The sequence below is a fragment of the Mus musculus genome, chromosome 12, assembly GCF_000001635.26.
Source record: "Mus musculus strain C57BL/6J chromosome 12, GRCm38.p6 C57BL/6J".
In the NCBI taxonomy this organism is placed as follows: Eukaryota; Metazoa; Chordata; class Mammalia; order Rodentia; family Muridae; genus Mus; species Mus musculus.
The window spans coordinates 89,526,641-89,553,623 of NC_000078.6; the positions used below are offsets into that span (position 1 = coordinate 89,526,641).

Consider the following 26,983-nt stretch of genomic DNA (forward strand, 5'->3'; position numbering starts at 1 on the left):
TGGGTTAGGGATATAATTCAGTTGATAAAGTGATTGCTATTCAAACACAAAGACCCAAGTTCAAGTCCTAGAGCCCTTCTTTAAAAAGTTGGGTAGGTACTGGAATAGAAGGGTAGGCAGTGAGTAGGACTGAAATACATTGTATGAAAATGCCAAGGAATTAATAAAAATACTACAGAACAATAAAAATACTACAGCAACAACAGATAAGACATCAGGGTGTGGTGGTGAGTACGTGTCATAAGGTTACTAGGAAAGGGGAAACAGGCAGATTCTTGAGGCTCTCTGGTCAGCCAGATTATACTGACTGTTGAGTTCTAGGCCAGTAATAAAGTGCATGACACCCACAGAACAATATCTGAGACTGATCTTAAACCTCATGCACACATGTGCACTTCTATCCCCACACATGAATGTACCTCTATGCATACACACATGCACACAGAAAAAGAAAGGGGAGGGTGTGTTCATGACAATAGTAATGGAAGTGATAGTGCCAAGTAAAATTAGTAATCATAGAAAGACAAATATGCAATCTCATTTGCTTAGAATTTAAATAGTTGCAATGGCAGACACAGAGGCAGGGAGAGGAGTTGGATGCAGAGAATGGATTGATCCAAGGCTTCAGCTAGACAAAAGGACTAAACCTGGGTGATGAATTGCATAGTTTAGTGATTATAGAACATTACAATGCATTTGAATGCTTTAAAAGTTGTAATGGAGCAGATTTAAATCTATTTCTAACCATACAAGAAGTTATCATCATGTGAGGTGATGGATTAGTTATCCTGAGTTAATTGATTACTCTAAGTTTTAAATATGTAAACAAAGTAACACATTGTGAATCATACATATGCAAGTATTATCTGTCCATTAGCAGAAAGCATTCAACAAACAATTTAATTATAGGTCATGTAATTGTTAAGTAAAACTGGCAGGAAGACCTGACAATGGAAAAGGTAGCTTTCTCATAGGGTGGTTTGAACATGCTCTCTCTGAGCTGAAACTTGAATAAAGGATAAGCATGGGTTTTGGAAATCTGCATGAGGGGTTGCGCACCCTCTGGCTACATCAGGGGCAAAAGTAGTTGAGGATCAAGATGGGCTGCAAGTCTGGAGTAATAGACTTGGAACGTGAGACAAGGTGTTAGAAGCTGGTACAACCACTCTGGAAGTGAGGTTGGTGGTTCCTTAGAAAATTAGCCAAATGGATGGACCTGGAGGGCATCATCCTGGGTGAGGTAACACATTCACAAAGGAACTCACACAATATGTACTCACTGGTAAGTGGATATTAGCCCAAAACCTAGGATACCCAAGATATAAGATACAATTTGCTAAACACATGAAACTCAAGAAGAATGAAGACTGAAGTGTGGACACTATGCCCCTCCTTAGAATTGGGAACAAAACACCCATGGAAGGAGTTACAGAGACAAAGTTTGGAGCTGAGACGAAAGGATGGACCATGTAGAGACTGCCATATCCAGGGATCCACCCCATAATCAGCTTCCAAACGCTGACACCATTGCATACACTAGCAAGAATTTGCTGAAAGGACCCAGATGTAGCTGTCTCTTGTGAGACTATGCTGGGGTCTAGCAAACACAGAAGTGGATGCTCACAGTCAGCTATTGGATGGATCACAGGGCTCCCAATGGAGGAGCTAGAGAAAGTACCCAAGGAGCTAAAGGGATCTGCAACCCTATAGGTGGAACAACATTATGAACTAACCAGTACCCCAGAGCTCTTGACTCTAGCTGCATATGTATCAAAAGATGGCCTAGTCGGCCATCACTGGAAAGAGAGGCCCATTGGACAAGCAAACTGTATATGCCCCAGTACAGGGGAATGCCAGGGCCAAAAAAAAAATGGGAATGAGTGGGTAGGGAAGTGGGGGGGGAGGGTATGGGGGACTTTTGGGATAGTATTGGAAATGTAATTGAGGAAAATACGTAATAAAAAAATAAATTAAAAAAAAAGAAAAAAAAAAAAAGAAAATTGGACATAGTACTACCTGAGGACCCAGCAATACCACGCCTGGGCATATATCCAGAAGATGTTCCAACTGGTAATAAGGACACATGCTCCACTATGTTCATAGTAGCTTTATTTATAATAGCCAGGAGCTAGAAAGAACCCAGATGTCCCTCGACAAAGGAATGGACACAGAAAATGTGGTACATTTATACAATGGTGTACTGTGCAGCTATTAAAACAATGCATTTATAAAATTCTTAGGCAAATGGATGGATCTGGAGGATATCATCCTGAGTGAGGTAATCCAGTCACAAAAGAACACACACGATATGCACTCACTGATAAATGGATATTAGCCCAGAAGCTTGGAATACCCAAGATACAGTTCACAAACCACATAAAACTCAAGAGGAAGGAAGACCAAAGTGTGGATACTTCGAACCTTCTTAGAAGGGGGAACAAAACACCCATGGAAGGAGTTACAGAGACAAAGTGTGGCATAGAGACTGAAGAAATAACCATCCAGAGACTGACCCACCTGGGGATCCATCCCATATACAATCACCAAATACAGACACTGTTGTGGGTGCCAACAAGTGTTTGCTGACAGGAGCCTGATATAGCTGTCTCCTGAGAGGCTCTACCAGTGCCTAACAAATACAGAAGTGGATGCTCAGAGTCATCCATTGGACTAAGCATATGGTCCCCAGTGAAGGAGCTAGAGAAAGGACCTAAGGAGCTGAAGGGTTTGCAGCCCCATAGGAGGAACAACAATATGAATTAACCAGTACCCCCAGAGCTCCCAGGGACTAAACCACTAACCAAAGAGTACACATGGGGGGAATCCATGGCTCTAGCTGCATATGTAGCAGAGGATGGTCTAGTGGGACATCAATGGGAGGAACGATCCTTGGCCTTGTAAGGCTCTATGCCCCAGTGTGGGGAAATGCCAGGGCCAAGAAGTGGGAGTGGGTGGGTTGGTGAGCAGGGAGAGGGGGAGGGGGAAAGGGGCGAGAATAGGGGATGGGGGAGGGTGTTTTTTGGAGGGGAAAGCAAGAACAGGGATAACATTTGAAATGTAAATAAAGAAAATATCCAATAAAATACAGTTTACAAAGAAGATAAACCCAGGGAAAGCCCCCCCCCAAAAAAAAAAGAAAGAAAGAAGAGAAGGGAAGGGAAGAGAAGAGAAGAGAAGAGAAGAGAAGAGAAGAGAAGAGAAGAGAAGAGAAGAGAAGAGAAGAGAAGAGAAGAGAAGAGAAAAGAAGAGAAACAAGAGAAACACCTGGAGAGCCTGTTACAACTCAGATTCCTGATCTAGCCCCCAAGCAGTAGGGCTACCTGGAGCCTGGAGATGTACTTGGCTCACAAGCTTTGGGATGATGCTCATGTCATAAGACAGGGCCAAAAAGGGGGAGTGGGTGGGTAGGGGATTCGGGGGGGGGGTTATGGGGGACTTTTGGTATAGCATTGGAAATGTAAATGAGCTAAATACCTAATAAAAAATGGAAAAAAAAAAGACAGTGATAACAGTCTGAATATCAGCATGTTAGAGAGGTGGGAAGGATACTGTTACACAGTGATCTGGGGACAGATGGTAGGTAGTGTAACAGGGATAGGAGGCAAGAGACTCGTGATGAAAACCTTGAAATGAGCTCCATGTTTAGTTGTGAACTGATGTGAAGTCATTGAACATACAGCTGGATAGTGATAATGCAGCAGTCATGGGGTTTACCCTTATGGGATAAGGAATAGCTTAGAAGAATTTGGAAATGGTCTGTAATTCCCTCTCTGATTCCTGAGCAACCGTTTAATGGATAAGACTTAGTCTGTTCTCTTTGCAGACTAAAGTCTCACTTTATCATTAAGGATTTAAAAGTATGAGATAAAGGAAACTCATGAACCTAGCAGTTCATGTCAGCTAGTCACATATGGAAACACTTTGTTTGAATGCATGTATTCCTAATGCAGAAAGAACCTCCCCAAAGCAAAATACACGACTTCTAAAAAGTGTGCACCAACTAGTCTTTTAATAACAAATATTTTAAAACAGATACATAAAAAGTAGAAAATAGTAGAATGCATAATAAAATTCAAATTGTCACATGGAGACATTAATGCTGCAGATAATAAGTGTGTGGCCACAAAGAAGGAGAAGAATCCTGCATGTAGTTATTGAAGAATGTTTGATCTGGGGGGGGGGGGAGGGCAATGTGCAGACTGGTCTTTTAAAATGGCTAAACTATGGCCGTTAGAGGGGAGGAGAATGGCTTTTCTCCAGCTTCAGTAACCATGCAAAGAATTGCTGTGTTTTCTCAAAGTTTTTGCGTTTCAAGGGGAAGCCTTCCATGTGTTTCTGATTCTTGAGCACAGTTGAATTACTAGTCCATTGTCTGGTGAGAGCTGTTTGGCTAGGGAGCCCTGTGGCTTTCTCAGACACTTTTATCCTTTGAAAGAAGCTGTCCTGATTTGCCATTGTTAATGAAACTTGCAGGACACAATGCTCAAGTTTAAGACCCACTGAGAACATGACCATGTCCCTCCTTTCATCTCCACATGGGGGAACCACACAGCAAATAGGAGCTGCAGAAGCCCAGCAGTGGCGCTGTTCCCTCAGCGTTAGTAATTGGCTTGAACTTTCTTATGTCATATCCTAATAGCTTTGTCTCATGATTGATGGCTTGCTCTGCTTCCACCCTTCATGAATAAATACAAAATGTCTTGCCACCTAGAAGTTGAACTCTCTCTCTCCTAGTTTATCTATCTTGAACACCCTGCCTGGTCACATTTAGTATTCTGTGCCTGTGTGAAGCTTAGCTTGGAAAATGCAAAAGATGCAGTAATAATAAATATTTTTTAAATAAATAAATATATTTTCTTCACTCTGTCAAGTGCTTTTATGCATTGATTCGTAACTAATACATTGGCTGAGCCATAGTGGCCATCTCCTTTGCTGAGAATCTTGGGGAATCTGGACTAATCCTGAATTTTACACTATTTTTTTTTGTTAGCTCAGATATTACTATTTATATTTACCCCTAGGTCAAAGTATAACTTAAGAATGAAAAGAGAATGGTTAAAGATTGGTTTCAGACTAACTAAAAAGATTGATATTAATGGCTGTCTGTAGGGATGAGATTGCAAATCTTGTATAATATTCTTTTTTACTCCCGTCTGGAAAATAAATAGATTCCTAGAATGCCTTGGAAGTGGATATACTGGCTTATAAATTATGTACATGCACCACTATATTTAGATAGGTAAAGACACATAAAAATAGAAATGATAATGAAAGAAAATTACCCAGGATTTACTAGTTTCTCCTTACAGCAAAATAATTCTTTTGCATCTTCTGGTCTAGAAACACCCCAGGGGCGGGCACACCTTATCATGTATATTAAATCTCTAAATAACAGTGTGGCATAGTGTGGTAGCTTTCAAAGCGTGGGCTGCATTAGAATTGTTGAAGGTTATGCAGATGGATTTCTGTCTCCTTCAAAGTTTCCAGTTTAATAGATTAAGGGTGGGCTCCAAGAATTTGTAGTTCTACCAATACTCGATGACTGTTCTAAGGACTGCACTCTGGGAATCTGGTGAAGAGGTAGTCTCCATATTTATCTCTCTAAAATAGGCATTAGCATTCCTAGAGAAAGTTGGGGCCTTGGGTAAATTGGTTTAATACTATAAATCTATGGAATGGAGTTTAATCATAATTACCTATTTGAGCTTCTCGGGGGACTTAATAACACAATTTACATAAATTGTTTAACACCTATAGGACACAGCACACTTGAGCTAATTTTCCCTCCTTTTCCTTTCTACTCATAATTGCAGCATTACAGAATGGATTTAGGGGCCTTTAGTTTTGGAATAAAACATTGTACATTATTTCTTTAGAATTATGAGAACAATTTTTCTCTACTTTAGCATTATTCAAGTACAAATCCATGCTCCAAATAAGGTGTCTTTCTTGTTGAATGTTAGAACATGAAACTTTTATGCAAAGTCTACCTAAAGGAGAACATGCGTTCAGCCCTCTCCCTTTCCTGTGTAATCATTGATGGTGTGTGGCCAACTATGTATTTCTGTCATACTTGGTATATACTGAATTCTGTTGCATGTGATGGAGTTGATATTTTTTGATGGTTGTGTTTTTGACCGTGTTGGGGCATGGTGGTGGTAGATTTAGGTGATGTCTTAGTTGATTATTTGTTAATGTTTGTTCTTTCCTTCTTTCTCACCCCACACCCTCCACTTTTGTGCACTACCAGGACCCAGTACAACCTGTCAGGAGGATTCATGCGCCAACCAGGGAGTTTGCATGCAGCAGTGGGAAGGTTTCACCTGTGACTGCTCCATGACATCATATTCTGGAAACCAGTGCAATGACCGTGAGTGTACACTTTCTGTCCTAGGGATAATTTCAAGTGGCTCTGAGAAATCTTAAGGGGGAATGTAGAAAATAATGGTGTACATAACTGTCCTTCATATATAAAAATGTATAATTACTAAGTATGACACACAGAGTATATTTAGTTTATGTTGAAGGTGCCTATGATTATTACTTTGTTCTTTTAGTGCTGCAGCAGGTACATTGATTGATTTAGGTCTAAGAAAGGCCTGGTTTCATGGGTGTGACCCAATGCTTCTACTGAAGATGTTTCAGTATCTTGAGTATCTATCACTTGTCACCTTGTTCCTCTACCTTGCTAGTGTAGCATTTTTCCTAATCATGGCCCTTTTCATGATAATCGAATGCTTGAGACTTGTCAAAAGAACCTGACTAACCTGCCTTAGATGGCCCTTCTGGTTATCTGATCTTTCTAAACACAGCCTTCATAGTAGATGTGAACAACAGAATCTAAACTCATTAAAATATTTGGTTATAAAACAAGTACATAAGCTTACTGGATTGAAAAGCGAAGTCATATTGAGGAGTACTCACAAGGGCTATCTATCTATCTATCTATCTATCTATCTATCTATCTATCTATCTATCTATCTATCTATCTATCTATCATCATCTATCTATCGACCTATCTGCTCCAAATGAGGTGTCTAGTTAGTTTCACTTGATTCCTTTTTAATCAGAGTTTACCATGTGCATAGGCATTTCTTGCCGTTTCCATTCCAATTTTGGCTTTTTGGTGTTTTAAAAGTAAACAAATGCGAATCTGGCAGTCTGGAGGAAAATATTGTGTGCTAGGATATCTGCAGAAGGGCTTGGAATCAATCACTTTTGCTCGGTACTTCAGTGTTGCTGAGACTCTGGTTTCCATATGTATGATTTAGAAAAGCGATTCTACTCTGAAACAGACAGTTATGGGTGAGTCCAGTACCAGGGGGAATTGTGCTATCTGCTTTTTCTTTTCCCTCCAATTTGTCTGTGAAAGACTCACTAGGACCCATTTGTCTCCTCTCACTGACGGCATAATGCCTCTTTATCCTCACGAGCTTATTCCCAATACGCATACATCCAACAGTAGGTAGGGGAAAATGGCCAGGAAGAGACTACACACAGAAGAGGCAAAACGGTAAGTTTCTCTAATGACCATCAGTGTCCATAACCTTCCGAAGGTATGTATGGATTTTTCTGTCATTGATCTGTTGCTTTGTCATATGGGTCAAGTGTTTTCAGGTAAAGATTAACCAAGTTTCTTTTTAGGTTTCTATGATTTGCTTCTGTTTTTCCCCAGAGAAAATTATTTTTGAATGTAACTTGGGCAATTTGTTAGTGTCTAATGAAGCATTTGGACCAGAATTGGTAAAATGTTATTGCTTTTTGTGATATGAGTTTCAAAGCATGAGTACTTGGAGAAATGCATTTTAGATGTTATATTATTAACAACATTCTTGTATCTTTTGCTCATAGAAGACTTAGGAAAGCAAACCACTCACACATTCTATTTGGCTTGCCTTCTTTAGAAGAGTGTACAAGGACTTTTGTTACTAGGTGGTGGTATGTTAATTAAGCACATAGAATTTTTATAACTGAGCAAGAAAAGTACATAGAAGCCAGATGCATTCATTGGATATGACTAAGAAGTTTTAACAAAATGCAGGCAAATATGTCAAAATACAAGGTTGACTAAAAGTATTACAATGTGTATCCCTTTATCCAATGTTTGACATCTGAATTACTTTTAGGATCTTCTCTTTAGGATTAGCATCAGAGCCAGTTTTCTGTGCCTAGAACCAAACTCACTACTTTATCTTATAAACCATTGTTTTCTATATTGAACTTGGCGCTTTGAGTTGTAATTTGCTATTTCATTGCATAAATACCCTTAAAGCGAAACTTACTGTCTGTTATTCTGTGCCACTTTTATGATAATAAATTCATGAAACTTAGTCAATTTGAGAAGTAGAGAGAATATTATCATTTGTGTCACCAGAAGACTTCAATAAACTCATGTATTGTATAAACAAATCTAGGGCTTTGTTGGGGGAGGGTTCACAAGAGAAAGAAGGGATAAAATGAGTTATAAAAAAGATGGGAAGGATAAAAATATAGAAAAGAGCTAGATTCAGATTATATATAGAAGACCATAGAGTCCCTTAAATAAATTGCTTGGGTAACCTACATGTTTCAAGAAGCCCCAAAAGTAAGGCCTTTACTTAATTTTTGGAAAGTGGGTATTCTGTAGAATATTTTCTTTATTATGTATCTATGTATCCATTTTATCTATTATTTATCTTCTATCTATTATCTATCTATCTATCTATCTATCTATCTATCTATCTATCTATCTATCAACATCATCTATCATCTATCTGTTACCTATGTATTATCTGTCATCTATATATCTCTTTATTCTTACCTATCATCTATCTATCTGTCTGTCTATCTATCTATCTATCTATCTATCTATCTATCTATCTATCTATCATCTTCTATGTATCTATCTCAAGCTTTTTATCTATTATTTATCTTCTATAATCTCTGTTTTCTATTATCTAGCATTCTAGTATCTATGTATCTATCTATTATCTATCAGTCATACATATTTCTAATTTCTATATATCCTCTATGTATCTATTTATCTATGTTTGTATCATCTCTCTATTTATCTATCATTTATCCATCTACCCACCTATTTATCTACTTAAAATAAATTATATTTCTTGCAATGCCACTATGATGCCAAGAGAATTCGCTGGATATGAAATCCAATGACAAAAAACACTTGATAAAGGAGTGAGTTTGCATCTGATATATTATTTTCCATGAGCCTTGATGAAACAGATTGATCCTTAATTAATGGAAAAGAAAGCATGTCAGTTTATTACTGTATGCTTGAGGATAGCAACTTGATCCACAGGGAGATGGCTAAGTTTCATATTTCCTAAAATAGATATGTATCTGATAATATCCAAGTGACTTTTAAAGCTTTATATAAAAGAATAAATGTCTGAGTTTTGGGTCATTTATTGTAATGTCGGTTCTAACAGTAATGAACTCTGTATATTCATCAAAGTTGTTTTTACTGTATAATTTTGCGATGCTGCCACATTGATACTGCTTCCAGAAGTATGATGTACATTTAAACCCTTGATTTCTGGTTTGATAGAGCAAGCCTCAGTGGCTTTCATTTTCATCCCATTATCCTTTGTGTTTGCATGTTGGGTTGATGAGTGTGGTGGCGTGAATATCAACTCATAACGATTTGAGCATTGTTAAGGTGTGACACATTTTCAGAAGCTGATTGCCGTGTGTAAGAGTGACTCCCTCGTGTGGGACAGAAAAAGAAATCACATGATGAGAAATTCAGGTATAATTGATTTACCAACAGCTACACACAGCTTAAGATATGACCTTCCACTGCTTTATGTAAAGGTAAAATCATAAGGAGCGCTTTCTCTGAAGTCAGCCTTTGGGACTGTTTTGATACTATCAGAAGCAATTTAGAGTTAATGAGGGATTTTATGGAAAGACACAGACATTTACTAAGTAACATTTCTCTGAAGACAGTCTTTAGCTCCTCTAAAATGTCAAACCCAAGAGGCTGACTTCTCTCCATGCGTCAGTACCATTTGAGGCCCAGCTGATAACAATTCTATTTGAGGATACAGTTAAGGAACAGCAAAAGAAATGAAACTTAGTAACACAGTCTTTTTAATATAATATTTTGGGGATTTAATACATGCATACAGTGGATTTTGGTCATATTCATGCCCAACTTCTTCCTCTAACTCGTCCTCTAACTTCATCTACAAACCCTCTCAACTTTGCACCCTCTTTTCACTTATAGTTCAGTGTGTTTAGTTTGTGCTGCCCATGTATTTTATTATATGTTAGATGTGGATCCATCCATTAGAGTGTGCTTGTAGTATTGCTAATATTCCAGGGGACTGACACATAAAGAAAACAGATCCTCTCTCCCCTAGCAGCCATCACTGTCAATGGCTTCCCAGCTAGGGATAGGCGCTTATGAGTCACTCTTCTCTTCCTGCTAAAACACAGTGGTTCTTACAGAACCGTTTTTCACACACACACACACACACACACACACACACACATAATTTTAATCCAGGAGCCTGGGAAATTCTAGCAAGCTCTCATCATGATACTGTCAGGAGAATCTAGAATCCTTTACTTTTGCCACGTTGTATGGCAGTACAACTCCCATTGGAGGCTTCCCGTTCACTTCTTCTCTCTTCCACATTGCACAAAATCAGTTTTCTTCATGTAGCTATAGAAACTGTCTTGTCTAGGAACTTCATGAAAACATCTCTTTCAAACATTTCCCCTCTCCCCTTTACTGTGTTCTTACCATGGACCATGTTTGTAACATTTGGAGTTGCAGACAATTCTCAGATTTCATTATTACGTTTGGGCTCTGGAGATGCACATGTAGGATAACCCAGGCAAACAAGCCCTGAGCACACATTGGTTGCCTGGCTTTAGGAATGAGGCACTTGTATTGGCTTTGTGGGATGAGAAGGGAATTAATGTGGGGCCTCCGGGTGTCCTCAGCAGACAGCTCTCCTGTGCTGTGCTCTTAACTGTACATTGCAGGCTACTTGGTGGAGAAATTGCTGGGTTCACACTGGCATGTGATAATAGATGTTCTTTGAGTTCAACAAATCAATAGTGAGCAGCTGTGGATCGTGCAGATCGTGGAGTGTGAAGCACCTTTCTAGACAGTTTTCTGCAGGAGTGGCTGTTAAGCTGTGCTGCTGCTCATTGATTGGCCTTTTGCTTTTTATTTATTGTGTTGGTCTATTTATTTTTTTAATGTCAGTTGGCGTATTGACTGAAATTGTTAAAAAAAAACACTTCTCATCTAGGCTTTAGGAAAAATCCAGCAATAACTACATTATTTCCTATGCAAACAAATGGGTAGATGTATGTATATTAATTTTGTCTCTAGGCTTTATATGCATACATAAGTATCATACTCATATAGTGCATTTATGTGTTTAGGTATGTGTTTCCAGGCATCTGTATTATCCTTTTGTCCATCCCCAATAAGCCTTACTTGAGTTTACTTGTAAGTCAAGTACTTGTTGTCCAGAATATCTCTCATGTTTTATTAACTAGACACATAGTCCCTATTCGCAGACATGGTCATGAATAAGCCATGAGTCTCATGGGGGAGACACATATCAAAGTATTTCAGTAGAAAAGAAATGATCACTTTATGGTCAGGAATCATAAAGTAAAGACCCCTGGGTAGAGGTATCTTACTAACTATAAATGCCACGAGCAGCTGCTCTTAGGGACATTTCCATTGACGAATACACCTGAAAAATGTATAAGTGTCTGGTAGGCAAATATGGTGCAAAAGAGGAGAGCCACAAAGGAAAAAAGAACATTCTATCCAGCAAGTGGGGTCAGATGCCTCTCACCATTTGCAGGGGACATATTCTCAGAAATGCTTTTCTAAACATTATATTGTTAAGGTCACACATCTTTCAACTGTATTCTTTGATTTATTTGATTACTTTTCTGTCTTATGTACTTTAAAATTTTAAATGGGTCTATTGCATCTTCTAATCACTCTTATTAGAACCCAAATTATATTTCTTGATGAAGAATCCTATTTACCCTTTAATCTATTATTCTGCCTTAGATGTGTAGTGCCTGAATCTTGACTAATGTCACTGAATTATTGATGAACATTGATCTTGAAAATTTATTTGTAATAAGCTAAAATTTGAAGATGCCCATTCATCTGTTTAACTTATTATAAAGGGTACACAGCCATTAACTAATTTGCTTTAGAGTAAAACTGACTTGAATGCCAGTCATGTCTCTGACACTGTGAAGTTTAATTGTTCATTTAGCTTTTTGAAACATTGGTTTAAATAGACCTAATTATTAGAGGCATGGTGGTAGATTTATTATTATACTAATAAGATATTTGACATTAGTTAAGTCATATTCTACCCTAGGAAACTGATAAAGATGCCTTTATTTTTTAAAACACCCCAAGTCCTTAAGAATAGGACATCATTTCTTGACTGTGACACAGAGAAGATGTAGGAAACAACTAAATGGATTCTTGGATCCAAGTCTGCTTGATAGAGAAGATCACATTTTCATTAGTTTTGATTTTATGTGGTAATTATTAGAAATAATAAAAGCTGAAAATGTGTATTAATTATTGGGCAAAGGTGCTTAATTCCATGTGAACACATCTTCATGCCCAACAAAATTATCTAACATGAAGAATGGGCCCTTTCTTGTAGTTTTATTGTCTTCTGAAATTCTGAACCTTGTAAGAGTTTCTGACTTAACATCCAGGTGAGGCATTTGGAATTAGAATTTTCTTAAGTTATTGTGGGATGAGAAGTGTTCTCCATAGTCCCAGCTATTTTTACTCACGTTCTCTAGATTAGGTGATTTCCATGTTATCTTACTACAGGATGTCTGTGTGAATTTTATGTGTATGACTATCATCATGTCAGAGGTACATGTGTACATGTGTGTGTATCCATTTTGGAATCCAGAGGGTGATTTCCCTGTGTATTACTCTACTGTTCTCCACTTTTAGTTTTTGAGACAGGTCCTTTACTGAACCCAGAGCTCGCAATTTTGGTTAGATTGGCTGGCCAGGAAGTTCAATGGATCCTTGTGTATCTGCTCACCTGAAGCTAGGATGATAGGGATATACTACCATGTCTGGATTGTGATGTGGATATTGGTGTTCTGAACTCAGGCCTTCATGTTTTCATGGCAAGCACATTACCATCTGAGCCATCTCCTCAGCTCCAACTTACCTTAACTACGAAGCATAGTGGAACAGACACTGGTGTGGGTTGGGGAGGTCTGTAGTATTTATACCTTGACACTCTGTGCCTATGCTACCTTGGAAAAAATAATTTCTGTATGGCTCCAAGAAACAAGTGTTTACAGGTCATACCTTATAAGACTATTATAAATTGAGTCATGTGTGGAGTTGAGAGACAGCACATGTAATAGCACTCCTAGAACTATTAGCTATTATTTAAAAATTTAAAAATGCAACTCATACAGACATAATTGTCATAAAGCCAAATACAATGCCTGTGTGAAAATAAAATGAATATGCACGAAATTTGTTCAACTTCAGAACACAGGAAACAACATGATAGAAGTGTAAACCACAAAGTGTTGAGTGAATATTTGAAGAACTAGATATTGATAGGCATTCAAAAGCCTAAGAGTACAAACTTAAGGGACTAATGATGATGAATCCCAACAGTGGCTTTTGAAAACGTCTCCTGAGTTATTATTATGCTTCTCACTGAGCATATGCATAGCCAGTGAATGGAAATCGGCAGGCCATCTCATGGAATCTGATTCCTGCCACCAAAATAAAGAACAAACATTGGTGTTAGATGCAACTACATTTTCCCATGGATGTAAAGACTGATTGTATGGGTCTGTTAAACAGTGTCCTTAAATCTCCTTTAAAGGCATATATTCCTCTTGTTGTTTTCATCATTTTGTCCAATTTATGACCAAGATTGCTATTTGCTATGTATTCAAGTTTGAGTCCCTTATTTGGATATTTCTCTTGCTCAATTGTCTTGTACCAAAACACTTCGCCATGCCAATCATTGCACTCAGTTTGTTTTCTACTTTTTTTTCCACTCTAATCTTACAACAGCCATTGAAAATAGGAGCTGCTCTGGTCCAGTTAGTTTAAAGAAAGACCAAGATGCATGGCATCAAATGATTTGCTCAAACTGAAGAATCTGTTAGAGGAAAGGACAAAGATATCGACTTCTGTTTACCTCTAACTATGGGGTCTTCCCTAACAATGTCTTCTGGATTTGTCAGTGGAAACTTCCTTATGAAGGTACTTTGGAATGCACAGGGCTTTAGGCTTACATTGGCTACACTAATTAACTATATTTGTTAATATCAGCAACAATTAGTGCTACATTGTTATTTGGGGGAGGGATATGTGTGTATGTGTATATGCATATGTGTGTATGTGTATATGCATATGATGCGTATGTATATATTTACTTTATTAGTTTTAAATAAGGACATCCTCAGGACTGATTTTCTCAGGTAACAAGACCAGAATTTTCAAATGATTGTCGTTCTACACATTCAATAGCTGTAGGCAAGCAGTGGCTAACAATGGAGATGTTGGAAAGGCTTAGGGGAACCACAAGGAACCATAAAGATAAGATCTGGAATGTAAGGCAGGTACAAGATAAGATCTGGAATGTAAGGCAGATACAAGATAAGATCTGGAATGTAAGGCAGATACAATAGAAGCATGATTGAGTAGACAGTTGCAAAGTTAATATCCAAAGTCACATTCTTGAATCCATTATCTATTCTTGTTCTCACAGACCTTAAGGTCTTAAGGTCTTAAGGAGTTCAGAGATTTCCAGAGCAGCCCAAGAAACTTTTAGGTCAAGAACATAAGAGTAGACATGCTTAGGAACAGTTCTATGGATAAAGGTTTTAAATTGTATTTTGTTGTCCATGACAATCACATTTGCATACAGTCTACCTTGTATCAGGGGGTGTGGAGTATTCTCTATGTAAAATGACAACTGATACTAATACACATGCAATAGCACAGGCAACAGGAGTCAGGGTTGCTTGTACTATCTATATCATGTAAATGAGTAGATAAAAATGAGTAGAGAGTCAGGCAAAGCATTCCTTTTTACAAAGTCCAAATGACAATTGCATATAGAGCTTAAAGAGAAATACTCTTCGTGGTACAGGGGCTTAAAGTTTGTCCGTGGTTATTATGAGTTGTTGGAATTTGTGACCTCAGTAATTTTATTTCTGTCATCTCCAGCATGATGCACTTGTATGCAGTTTGATTAAGCTACTTGTTGACAGTGCTGACAATGGTCTTCTGAAAGCCTGTTGGTTCACAGAAGATAATTTTATATTGCCTTGTTAGGTACAGGTCTCATACTGGTACAATTTTAATGTGTCTTTTCAAGACTCATATCCCTACATTTTCACAACTCATATTCCTACACTTATTTTTACATTCAATGGTAAAATTATATGTGTATACAAACTACTTTGTCTTGTCTTGTACAATAGAGTTACCAAATATAATTTCATTCTATTCTCTCATCTTTCTTTAGTATTCTTTCCTTCTTTTAAAGTTAGGAAACTCTTTTTTTTTTTTGTTGAGGTAATATTTGTGTCAGCAAAATGCATGGACCATACATATATAATACCAATCATCACACCCATGGAACCAACACCACAGTTATCTGTGATGTCTCATCTTCTCAGAGATTTCCCTTGTACTCTTCCAGTTAGATAGTCTCATTCTGCTCTCAAGCTTTCAGCCTTTGAATTGGTATCAGCATACATTTTCCACCTATTTTTGAGAAGATGTAATTTGAAATTTGTAGTCTGTGATCTTTGGTGTGTTTCCTTTAGTTCTGTGTGATCCTTCAGAGTCTCTCCTAACTGTTAGCCACATCTCATCTATAGGAAGCAGCTGGATTCCATCTGAGGACCCCATCTCTGCTTTACTGCACAGAAATTTCCTTAGGAAACTAAGCTGGGAGCAACCTTACAGCTCAGTTTCTTCCTCTCTTGTCTTTCTGGCAAACAGGTTTAGTCTGATGTCAGGAGGCTCACAACACATTATTTTTTCTGTTGTCTTTTTCCTGGTTCCACTGAATCAATTTTTGGGATCCAAGCTGTTGTTTCATTTAGTTGCAAGTAGATGCTAAGCCCCCCTCCCCCATTCTGCCTTACTTCATCTTTGTAAGGTGGGAAAAAGTAGAAGGTGGGGAGGGGAATATAACCTGCAATATGCTGTGCTTTAAGCCACAAAACCTCAGAATAATTCCAAGCTTCCCATCAGCACCAGTGGGTGGTGTGACATGACCTGAGACCCAATTGATTTTTCTATTGGAAAACACTCCATTTCCAGTTATAGGCATTCTGATATCAAAGAACCCTCTGCAGCTAAAGAAAATGCTCTAAGAAGCTGCACAAAGCCAGTTAAATCCCTGCAAATGTGTCTCCATCCAGAGTTTCTCCATCTGAGTTTCTGTTCTGAGGTCCCTATAGCTTTTTCCTTCCAGTCCTCCAAAAATATTTGATTAAGCTCTGTGGGTGCAAGGATGGATTTGGCTTCATTCAGCAACTGGCCACTTTTATTCTTTGTTTTAATTAAGTTATGGCTCGTTTTCTTCTCTATGTTTATCTTGAGGGTTTTTGCCACCTGGTCAATGTCACTTTGCCAAATGAGATTATAAAATGTTTTCAAACAGAGAATTCAGAGACATCAGCAAAAGTGGATATGTTGTAGTTCCTGTGTTTCATCCATTGATTTCTCTCAGTTTGATCACCAGGTATGAGTCCATTCACAGTATCTTCTACAAGCCTACAACAAAACAGGTCATGCTTTGGCAGTGCCTTTTAGTATTAATTACATTTTTCTTTACTAATAATGTTGTACAGGTCAACTCTCAAAAGCCTGGAAAAATACACTTTAAAAAAAAGCAATACTTAAAAAATATATAATTACTTTTATCAGTTTGACCTTGCTTAGAATATACATTGTCAAGCACATAATAGATACTCAAAACCATTTGTTGACTGGGTGACTGAGCCTTGTGTATTTCTGAGGTCTGGGTTGAGAAAAGGTCCCAGTGTTCTTTTTATGAAACGAAGAGTGTTTCCACCATGACTGGGTATGTTCTTGCCAGAAGGAGTGCATCTAGGCATGCAAGAGTCATAATGAGTATCTCAATATGTAATTTTGTTCTTCAGACAAAAATTGGAAATGTTAAGATGTTTTCATATTTTCCCCTTGTTCTCTTTCCCTCTCATAGAAAAACCTTTCAGTTCTTAAGCTGTTGTACACAGACATGTTTATATGCAAGTGGAATGTTTTTTGGGATAGTGGCTAAAGGGACAGGGATCTTAGAGTACATATATGGAGAGAGCTTCATGGTTCCAAGTGTTCTTACTTTTTTTCTTTCTGTGACATACACTGAGAATTCTTTGCTCTTATGAGATTGATTCTGATAGTCCTCTGGAAATCCACTGAGACAGTGGAACATTTCCATTTGAACAGTGTCAGCTTCTCCTGTGTTTTACGTTGAACAAACCAATATGATGCAATTCAACAAGTTAGATGGTCTGTAGACTGAAAAACACAGACCATAAAGGCTCGTTGATTCTTGCACACCTTGGCTATAAAAATTTTATGTCTCCGCAGGACAATCCATCCAAATCTACCAAGACCTTAGTAACAGCGCCCAGGATTCTGGGTAGGGAATGAGCATATCTGACTACAAGGCATCATTTCTTTGTTTTGTGTGTGTGTGTGTGTGTGTGTGTGTGTGTGTGTGTGTGTGTGTAGGGGAGTATAGAAATGTGCTGTTTTATTACAAATAGTCTCAAAAAAATGAAAATACCTCAAAAAAGGAAGCTAAGCTAAGAAACTTCCACCTATAGAATTGTGGGAAGACAGGGCAATATAAGTGTTTTCTGCTTGCCCAGGATGAGTGGAAAGGTATAAACAGAAGCAATCTAAAAATGGCTGATATTACCCAAGCCTGAAAAGGGGTCCCAGAAAACCCAGCATTTCTTGACAGTTTACAGGATGCACACAGTCCTCAGTGAAATCTTATTTAAAAAAAATGTCCAAGGTATTCTAACATGAGGAGAGGCAAGTACACATTGCAAACTCCCTGTAGGATATCTTTTCTCTGATTTTTTTCTAATATAACTTCTCTATCCAAATACCTTTGCTTCGGAGTTTTTCCTGGCACATACATGAACTTCTGATTGCCTCTCAGAAACTTGAAAAACTTGCATTTCCATAACTGTACAGCTATACGCCCATGTGTGTGTCGTGTGTCACACACCAGGTATCTCCCTGCCTTCAAGGATACTTGGCAGCAAGCCTTATCCCATCTGAATTCTTGATATGTGAGGTATAATTTTATCTCTGAGAAAGGATTTAGGCAGGGAGATGTCAACTGGAATTTATTTATGCTGAAGCATAAGCCTTCTTTCGTCTCCGCTGACCTACAATTCCCAATTGGCCCCTCTATGCTGCCACTCAGGTATAGCATAGAGTTAACTCTCACATCAGCACCTTGGTTCTGGGACAGCTGGGAAAGATGTGCTGTCGGAAAGAAACAACTCTTAGGAAAATAATATGTATATAAAGAATGCACTGAAACAAATGAAGTTAGCTAGATAAACTCTCAGAAGTGTTAACGGCTTCATCCCAATTCCTACAAAACACCCCACATATTTCCAACATCTAACTTATTTAATTTGCATTTGGATTAATTTAGCATATTTTCTTATTATCTAACACTTAATGAACAGTAAACACAGCTATAACCAAATTTCACAGCTATTTCTCAGTGTGGGGTAACATTTTGCATTTAGTTATATTTGGTTTCCTAGGTAATCTGTGATTAGAGCTATATTTTCTAAATCTTGTCTCCTGTCACATAGAATATTTTGGTGGTGGATTCTTCATGCCTATGACAATGGAGGAAGGAGAACACTGCTTTGAAGCGATGACATCGTGAAAACCAACTAGTCAACAAAGGGTGCTTTAGGGTAGTCTTCACTGCTGTTATTCATTGTTGGTCTCCATGCTTTTATTTCTGAAACCCACCCTGTTTTCCAGTTCTTGGTAAATCATCCCCCAAAACCAATTATGAGTTTTACAGCTTTCATTCAAGGACAGCTAAGGGCCTCCTCTTTAATGTAGGACAGTCTCCACACTTGAATTTCAAGGTCGTCTATGATCTTTTAAAAAACAGCCTTCTCCCCTTTAATATTAATAGGCTGTTCTGTCCTCAGGGAAAGTCAGCTCCTTCACTGTCCCCAGCCCTGGTCTGTGGTCATTATACTCCATCTCCTCACTGCTTTAGTCTGTCCCCTTCTCTGAACCCCAAGCACTCTGCACAAGTCTCCCCTACTCCCCTGAATCCTCTCTTACTTCTCACATCCACATTGATCTCTCCTCCCATATCTACTGCGATTTTTGTCATAAATCTATAGCAGCTAGGCTGAGCATCCAAGGGGGACTTGTATGAATATGAGAGTGAAAAGATGGGACTTGAACCCTGCCTCCTTTTCTTTCTAAAATATGGCCTTTGGACAGTCGCAGGCTTATGATATGTGTTGCTACCATGTGAATACACTTGGAAATAATAGAAGAAAATTAGAGTGTGACCTGCAAAAGCAGCATTGCAAGGAGGCAGGTGAGCATTGTGTCCCATGTGTAGAACCTGTATTAAAATGCCACCAACAAAGAAAATGTAGAAATCTGAGCAGACCAATCATCACTGTTTTCTGTTATCATAGTTCTGAGAGGCTCAGCCTTCCCACCCCTAACTCACTATCCTTTCCTCTAATGTTGAGGCTGACTTGTTTGTGGAGTTGTGTGAGTGGCATGGTTACTGGGATTGGGTTATTCAAAGAGCACTGATGTTCATAAATTCTAGTATGAAATGGAGACACATTCCCCAATGAGTCTGAGCAATATGATAAAACAGGTTTTGGAGGACCCTACTTTCTTTTCTGCAACGGTTTTAAATGACCTAATTCTTGTATAGTCTTCTAAACACATCCCAAAAGATTCTGGACCTTCAGTTACCTCATATATGATTTTTGGTCCTTGCTTAGACTACAGAATTACAGCTGGTTAGTCAGTTTTTGGCTCTTGTCACTTGTAAAACTGAGGGGGCAAAAATCATAATCCTTGCTGACTATGCTATTGGCAGATCTTAATACATATTTATTTCTACAGATATTAACTTGTTAATAAGACCACACTCTTTAAGTCATGAACTTTGTCACCAACCTTGACTTCTACAGTGAATTATTGAAGATGATAATTTTAGAGTCAACTCTTTCCAGACCTGAAAAGGCCCAGCAGGGCAAGACCATGTTTAATGTTCATCCATTTAGCCTTGAACATGAGTCCAGGAAGTGAAATGCCCATAGCTATATCTGTTAATCTCTATTTACAGTAAAATTTTTCATAGAAAGGGAAAAATACAGAAAAACAGAACTATGGGGTTTCTGACTTATTATCTCTATGTCTTAATGTGCTAATTGCTACCTGCCATGAGAAGATGCTTGCATATTGACCTCCAGTGGGGTGTGATTGAACAGAAAGCCTTGTCTCAGGAACACTGTTGATACCTCTTGTCTTATCCAGGAGCTCTCCATAATGGGCTCAGCTGGGAACACTGGAGATTAGACCAAAACTTTAATCATGGTGATTTTGATAATCAGTTCCAATGAATAGAATGCTGCTATCTCTGTGGAGCCTAGGAAATTGATAGTATCTGAGGAAGGGAAATATGATTTTGATTGCTCAATATGCTAGAGAGAGATTGAAGGAGAAATTTCAGCCATCTTAAGAACTGGCAATTCTAAGAATAACAGTATAATATAATGTTGATGTCTAGTTTGTCTTGAGAACTTGAGAATTTAAGTCGAATATGCAGATGATGAAATTTAAATTCATTATAGAGTGTCTTCATATGGGATTGTTTTTTCTTTATATGGTAAACTTATTAATTGGATGAAAATGGCTTTTTTTTGAGCCTTTGTAGAATAGATTCATAGTATTTATTATGGTGACAAATATTTGATGCCATACAATGCTGCAAATAACTAAGGGATCAGCCTCATGTGGAATCTCTGTTAGTTTATGAAATAAATTTATTTTCTTAGTGTGAATGGAGCCCTGCATAGATTCAACAACCCATTGTGCTACAAATATCGCACCTCTAGGCAGTCTTCAGTGGAGGATTTTTTTTTTAACCTTTACTTTTGGTCTTAGAACTTGATTCTATAACCAATTCATCAGTAATATTTGTTCTTCAGAATTGCCTATCTTTGATGATGTGTTTTCTAAGCTTCTATATCAGTATCTACTGATCTTCAGGATTTAAATTACATTGTAGACTTTACTCAGTGGAATACTAACCTTATCTAGCATGTGCAAGGTGATGGATTTTATTTCCAGCAACAGTCCACCACACACACACACACACACACACATACACACTCACACACACTACACATGTATGCATGCATATGTATACACACATGCATGAACACACACAAATACACACCCAAATACACTTTCTTTCTCTGAAAAATAAATAAATACATTAAAAGATACTCTCAATGATCTACACATTTTTCCTTCCCCAACCCTTCCACCCTTTGCATTGTCCTGATCGATTTCATCTTTTGTGTTATATATATTCCTTATTTTCTGACAACCTAATTCTTCTAACACTGGAGCCCTAGCAAAGAGACTTTCACTTGTTACCATGTCGTAAGTTCTCTTCTCTGTTCACTTTAGGCACTACACCACAACCTTCTATTCCTGTTATTTTGAAGATTTTTTTTTAATAAGTCTCCACATGCTGTTTAGAGTTCCTAGTCAGTAATAGGAAAGACACTCAATAATATTCTATAATCTTTGTTTTAAGAACGCTCATCTCTTACCCAAAGTCAAGTCAACCTCCCCTCATTGATTTGTAACCCTTTGCTTCATGGCTGAATGTCAGGAATTTGCCACTTTGTCCCACTGCAAATCCATATTCTTTTAATGTCTTGAATGTGTTTCCTTTTGTACCTACTCTAGCCTTTCCTCTAAATTCTGTCCTAGTTTTCTCCTGTTCCACAGTCATCTTGTTCTCTATTCTTTGCTTTGCTTATCATTTCTCCAGCAGGTGTCCTCTAATGTGAGCCTTTTTTCATATCTCCTACTGTCAAAATGTAGCTTCACATTCAAATACCATATATCCCCACAGCGCAGTAATTAAGATTCTTTAGGACTTCTTTCTAACATAGTGTTTCATTGTAAATCTTCTAGCACATTTTAACACCTGGAGAAAACATAACTTTGCCAAACCTTCTTTGGCTGTTGGACCCATGCTCTTCATTTGTTCACCTGTGAATGCTCAGTGGGCCTTGAACTAATGGGTATTAGTGTAGTTTTTACATGTTTGTTCAGAAATGGATTGTTTCTCTAATTTGGATCAGGACTATTTGATTATTTCAATTACAAATTGCTTTAGTATAGTGCCAGTCACCAAAAGTTTGGCTTCCTTGCTCACTTGTTTCAATGACCTAGCTCTCTATGAGGTACCTGTCACAAATGCCCATCCAGTATTTTGTGTACATTGAATTCTATAGGGTCAGTAAAATTGCTTGTTTGCCCTTGTATTGCTGATACTTTATATAAAATCTGGCAGAGTGTGAATGTTAATGCAGTTCTCATAAATATATGCAATGTATCTGAAGCTTGATGGTGAAGATTACACTTGTTACCATGACCTAGCAATGGCAGACAAAATGTTTGAAATTATCAACTTGAAAATAGCAAATGGTCATTTTACCTCACAGTTTCAGAGGGTTTGGACCATGCTCAATTGGCTATGAAGCTTTGACAGTATAATGCACAGTACAGAACATTTGGTATAGACAGTTCTCAACATGTGAGTCATGACCCATTTTGGTTTGACATATCAGACACCCTGCATATCACATATTTACATCATGATTCATAATAGTAGCAAAATTAGTTATGGGGTGGCAATAAAATATTTTTATGTTTGGGGGGGTCACCACATAAACAACTATATTAAAGGGTTGTAGCATTAGGAAATTTGAAAACAACTGATATAAAAGATCTTTCACTTTATGGTAGCCAGGAAACATAAAAAAAAAGAAAGAGAAGGATCCCAGTGTCTTCTCCAACATCACAGCCCCCATGATCTAATGTCCTTCCATGAATTTCCACCATTCACCACTTCTCAATGGAGTGTCAGGCAGAGCACCAAATGTCAATGTTTAGAACTTCAGGGAACATCTAAGACCTGAACTGTAATAATGATAATAATGAGATATTAGTTTGGAAGCAAATAGGGGATTGATGTAAATGCTATAATGAGCCAGGCTAGGCACAGTCATTAATTTGTTATGATTATTCATTATTTATACTAGTTACATATATATATATATATAATATATATATATATATTATATATATATATGTGTGTGTGTGTGTGTGTGTGTGTGTGTGTGTGTGTGTGTGTAACTACCTCATTTATCTTACATTTTACATAGAAGTGCATTGTAAGAAGAATACTACATTTCCTAGGATTAGCTAATCAATAACAAAGGTCAACTTTGTCCGGATAGTGTTATATATAATTATGCCTTTCTATCTCCCACTCTCCTTTATGACAGAAGGGAAGGGCCAGAGGAACAGGCTTCTCTTATGTAAGGAGGGGCATGTTAAAGGGATACCTGAGTACTAGAAGAAAAAGGGGATTGGAGGGAAGCCTACAGCAAAATCACAATGCTATATACTAAAGTTTGTGATAAAATTTTAATTCTTGTACTTAATTGTTCATGTTCTTTTCTAAGCAAATACTTTTTTCCTCTAAAAAATGACTTTATATTTAATTATTTCCTCTATCTTTCAAAAATCAAATATATCTCAAATTAGTCCACATAACCAGGGTAATGTGGGCTATATGGTAACCATATGTACCATTTTTATAGACATGAAGTTCAATGTATGCATTTCTTATTTTATCTTTATGTCTGATCTGCTCTGCCCAAGTTCAGTGGGCTATATGGTAACCATATGTACCATTTTTATGGACATGAGGTCCAATGTATGCATTTCTTATTTTATCTTTATGTCTGATGTGCTCTGCCCAAGCTCAGTGTTATGTGGAACAAACAATGTGAACAGGGAAGGATGGTGGGAAACACCAGGGACTTCTTGGAGAACTGAACATTTAATTGTAGTCAAGCAAGGAGGAATCACAGCGGTGGTACCCTATTAAGTGAGATCCACAAGACTCTGGAGGCAAAAGGTTTCAGATGAAAAGAATTGCCCTACTTTTTTTTTCTATGTTGCCGTGATAATATTCCACTGCAAAAACAACTTAAGGAAGAAAAGATTGATTTGGTTCACAATTTCAGTTTACAGTCTATCATCCTTGGGAAACTGGGGCAGCAGTTGATCATATTACATCAGCAATCAAGAACATAGACCAATGAATTGATGTATACATTCTGGTGGTTGACTCCCTTTCTTTATTTTTTATAAAACCACAGGATTCCCTTTATAAGGAATGGAGCTACCCACAGTGGCCATGCCTTCTATCTTCACTAAAATAATCAGGATAGTTTCCCAGAGATATGCCTACAGGAAATCTAGCCCAGACAATCCATCAATTAGACTCTTTTGGCCGGTGATTCTAGATTGTATCAAGTTGACAAAATTAACCATCACAAGTACTAAGGGATGATTTTGCACAAGGGTATGAGTTGATCAAGACCTGGCTTAGAAGAATTGCTGGCAGTGTGTGAGCGGCAGCTGAACATAGAATAAGCTGTGTGGAGAGTAAACATCACTCATCTGCTCAGGGCAAAGAGCCAAAGCCTGGCTCAGTTTGTGAAAGAGTGGATTGAATGAAAGTTTCAAAGAACATTGAGTGAAGCCAGGAAAAGCAATAGGAGGAGCCTACAGGCTAAAGGGCATTTTGACACTAGGATTTTGACACTGTAAGCTTTAGGTCTAGTCTCAAGTTAAAAAAAATATCAAGCCACCCAAAGGCTGATAGTAAAGTCTAATAATCAAAGGATTGGTAGGATGGCTAAAATGTAATAAATATATTCCATTTATAAACTTGAAGATCTGATTATTGTTCCTTTTTTATTTTATATATGCTTGGATTTATAATTAATAGATCTTATACGTTAAAGAAATCTACATATAGGCACTAAACACCTTTTTGTGTTACTCGGACAGCTCATAAATTCCAGCTACGTGTTGGACTTAGAGGTATCAGATAATGTTTGCTGTATGATTTCTAGTAAAATGAATTGTGAATTCTCTGATTGAAATATAATTTTAATATCCTTTACTGTGTATGGCTGAGAAAAGTTCATTCCAAGTTCATTTTTTTCTCCCTGATGTGAACTAAGTTCTGCTACTGTTGCCCGGCTCTAGGCAATTATCATGAAGAAATTCCAGGGAGCCCAGAGGACCTTTCCTTCAAATACCTGTTCACCTAGAGTGCTTGAGGCATTCAATACTATTAGTTCCTGCATCCCTTTGAAATATGTACATTATTTCATCTTTATGGGAACACAGTTTTGACCCTTGGAGTGTATAGATAATCTCCCCTGCAGTATAAGAAAATTTTGACCTTAAGCAAATATTATAGAATTCTGGACCCCCAAATTTTATGTAGCAAAGGCTTGAGGGATGTGTACTCTCATTTTAGGTTTCTCGCTTTCTACTCCTTCTTCCCTTTAACTGCAATTTCCAGTTGGCTGTAAGAATTCTCAAGACATCAGTACTACATTTTCTTGCACCGTATTCTCATAATTTTGTGAGAGCTTGTGCACACTGAAACGCAAAGCTCCGGTTCCTTACTATACCTTTTGCTCACAGTTGACCTGGGTCATCTTTGCTGTCAGTTGCTTGTATTGGGCTTAAGCTTTCAGGTGGAATGATGCTAATACAGGTCAGTTCTGTTCCATCCAGGGGATTATGTCCCATCAGGCAGCCTTGGCATTCCCCTTTGTTAAAGAACAACAGAAGGCAAGATAAAGTGTTTGATGATTGGATTAAGGGGGATGAACTTATAAATTGTGGTCATCTACCCCCTCACCCCCCGAGAAGGTAGGCATAAGGTAAAGTATGATTTGCTTCTGTGTTAATCCTATGATTTTCTGGTCCCATGGCTTAGAAAGTTGAGGATTTGTCAAGTGGCTAAAGAAGGACAACCCAAGGTTACATAGATTCGATGAGTTTGTTTAGAAGTTCAGAAAATAAACCCTACCACTTTTAGATATCTGCATAAGGAAGTATGTTTCAATATTTTGGGGTCTCAAGAAAAAAACTATTTCTCTTTAAGAAATTAAAAAATATTCCTATGAATTAATCTATTATACTCTGTCACCCAAATTAAAATAGCCATACTATTTTTTTTTAAAAATCATGACTTAATTTTAAGATAATGAGGAAGTTCAAGTATACAGAAATTAAAGAAAATCGTCTTTGCCATGGTAGTAAGTGTAAATGTTTTGTTTTATTTAATCAATTTTGCAATTTATAACATGGAAATTATATGCAACTATAAACAAATGAATATTTGAGAACCAGCTTCCATCTCCAGCCCCTCCCCATTTTTGTTTTCTTTAATGAAATCCACATTGTAAGTTAAAGTCTTTCCATTGGTGCTGGTGGTTCAGGGTGAGTGGGATGCTTATCATGGGGACTTGCTACTTACACGCATGATTAAATTCAGTTGTCAGGTTTGGACAGGAGAGATCCCCTCCTCTTCCCCAGGAAGTCTGTAGAGAAGGGCTGGGATGGAGAGGATATTCATTTTCCAGTTTATAGAAGAAGGGTCCATCCATCATGATCAAAGAAGAATATTTCATGCCGTCCACCTCTGGTGAGGGCTGCAATAAATATTCTATCCTCTCCCCAACTTTGTTTCCTGCTCTGATTAAAATTCACCTTATAAAC

General features: G+C 37.8%; 1 protein-coding gene across 45 annotated transcripts in view; it reads left to right on the forward strand.

Moving 5' to 3' along the window:
- Nrxn3 (neurexin III) overlaps positions 1–26,983 on the forward strand; it is a 1,612,235-nt gene that overhangs the window by 803,940 nt on the left and 781,312 nt on the right. For all 45 annotated transcript variants that reach the window (XR_001780421.2, XR_001780422.2, XR_001780425.2 and 42 more), the window contains one exon: positions 6,251–6,370. Coding sequence is in view for 40 of the 45 variants with exons in the window: in XM_006515534.2 (XP_006515597.1) it covers positions 6,251–6,370 (120 nt within the window). In the remaining 5 variants the exon portion in view is untranslated. The remainder of the gene's footprint in view (positions 1–6,250; positions 6,371–26,983) is intronic.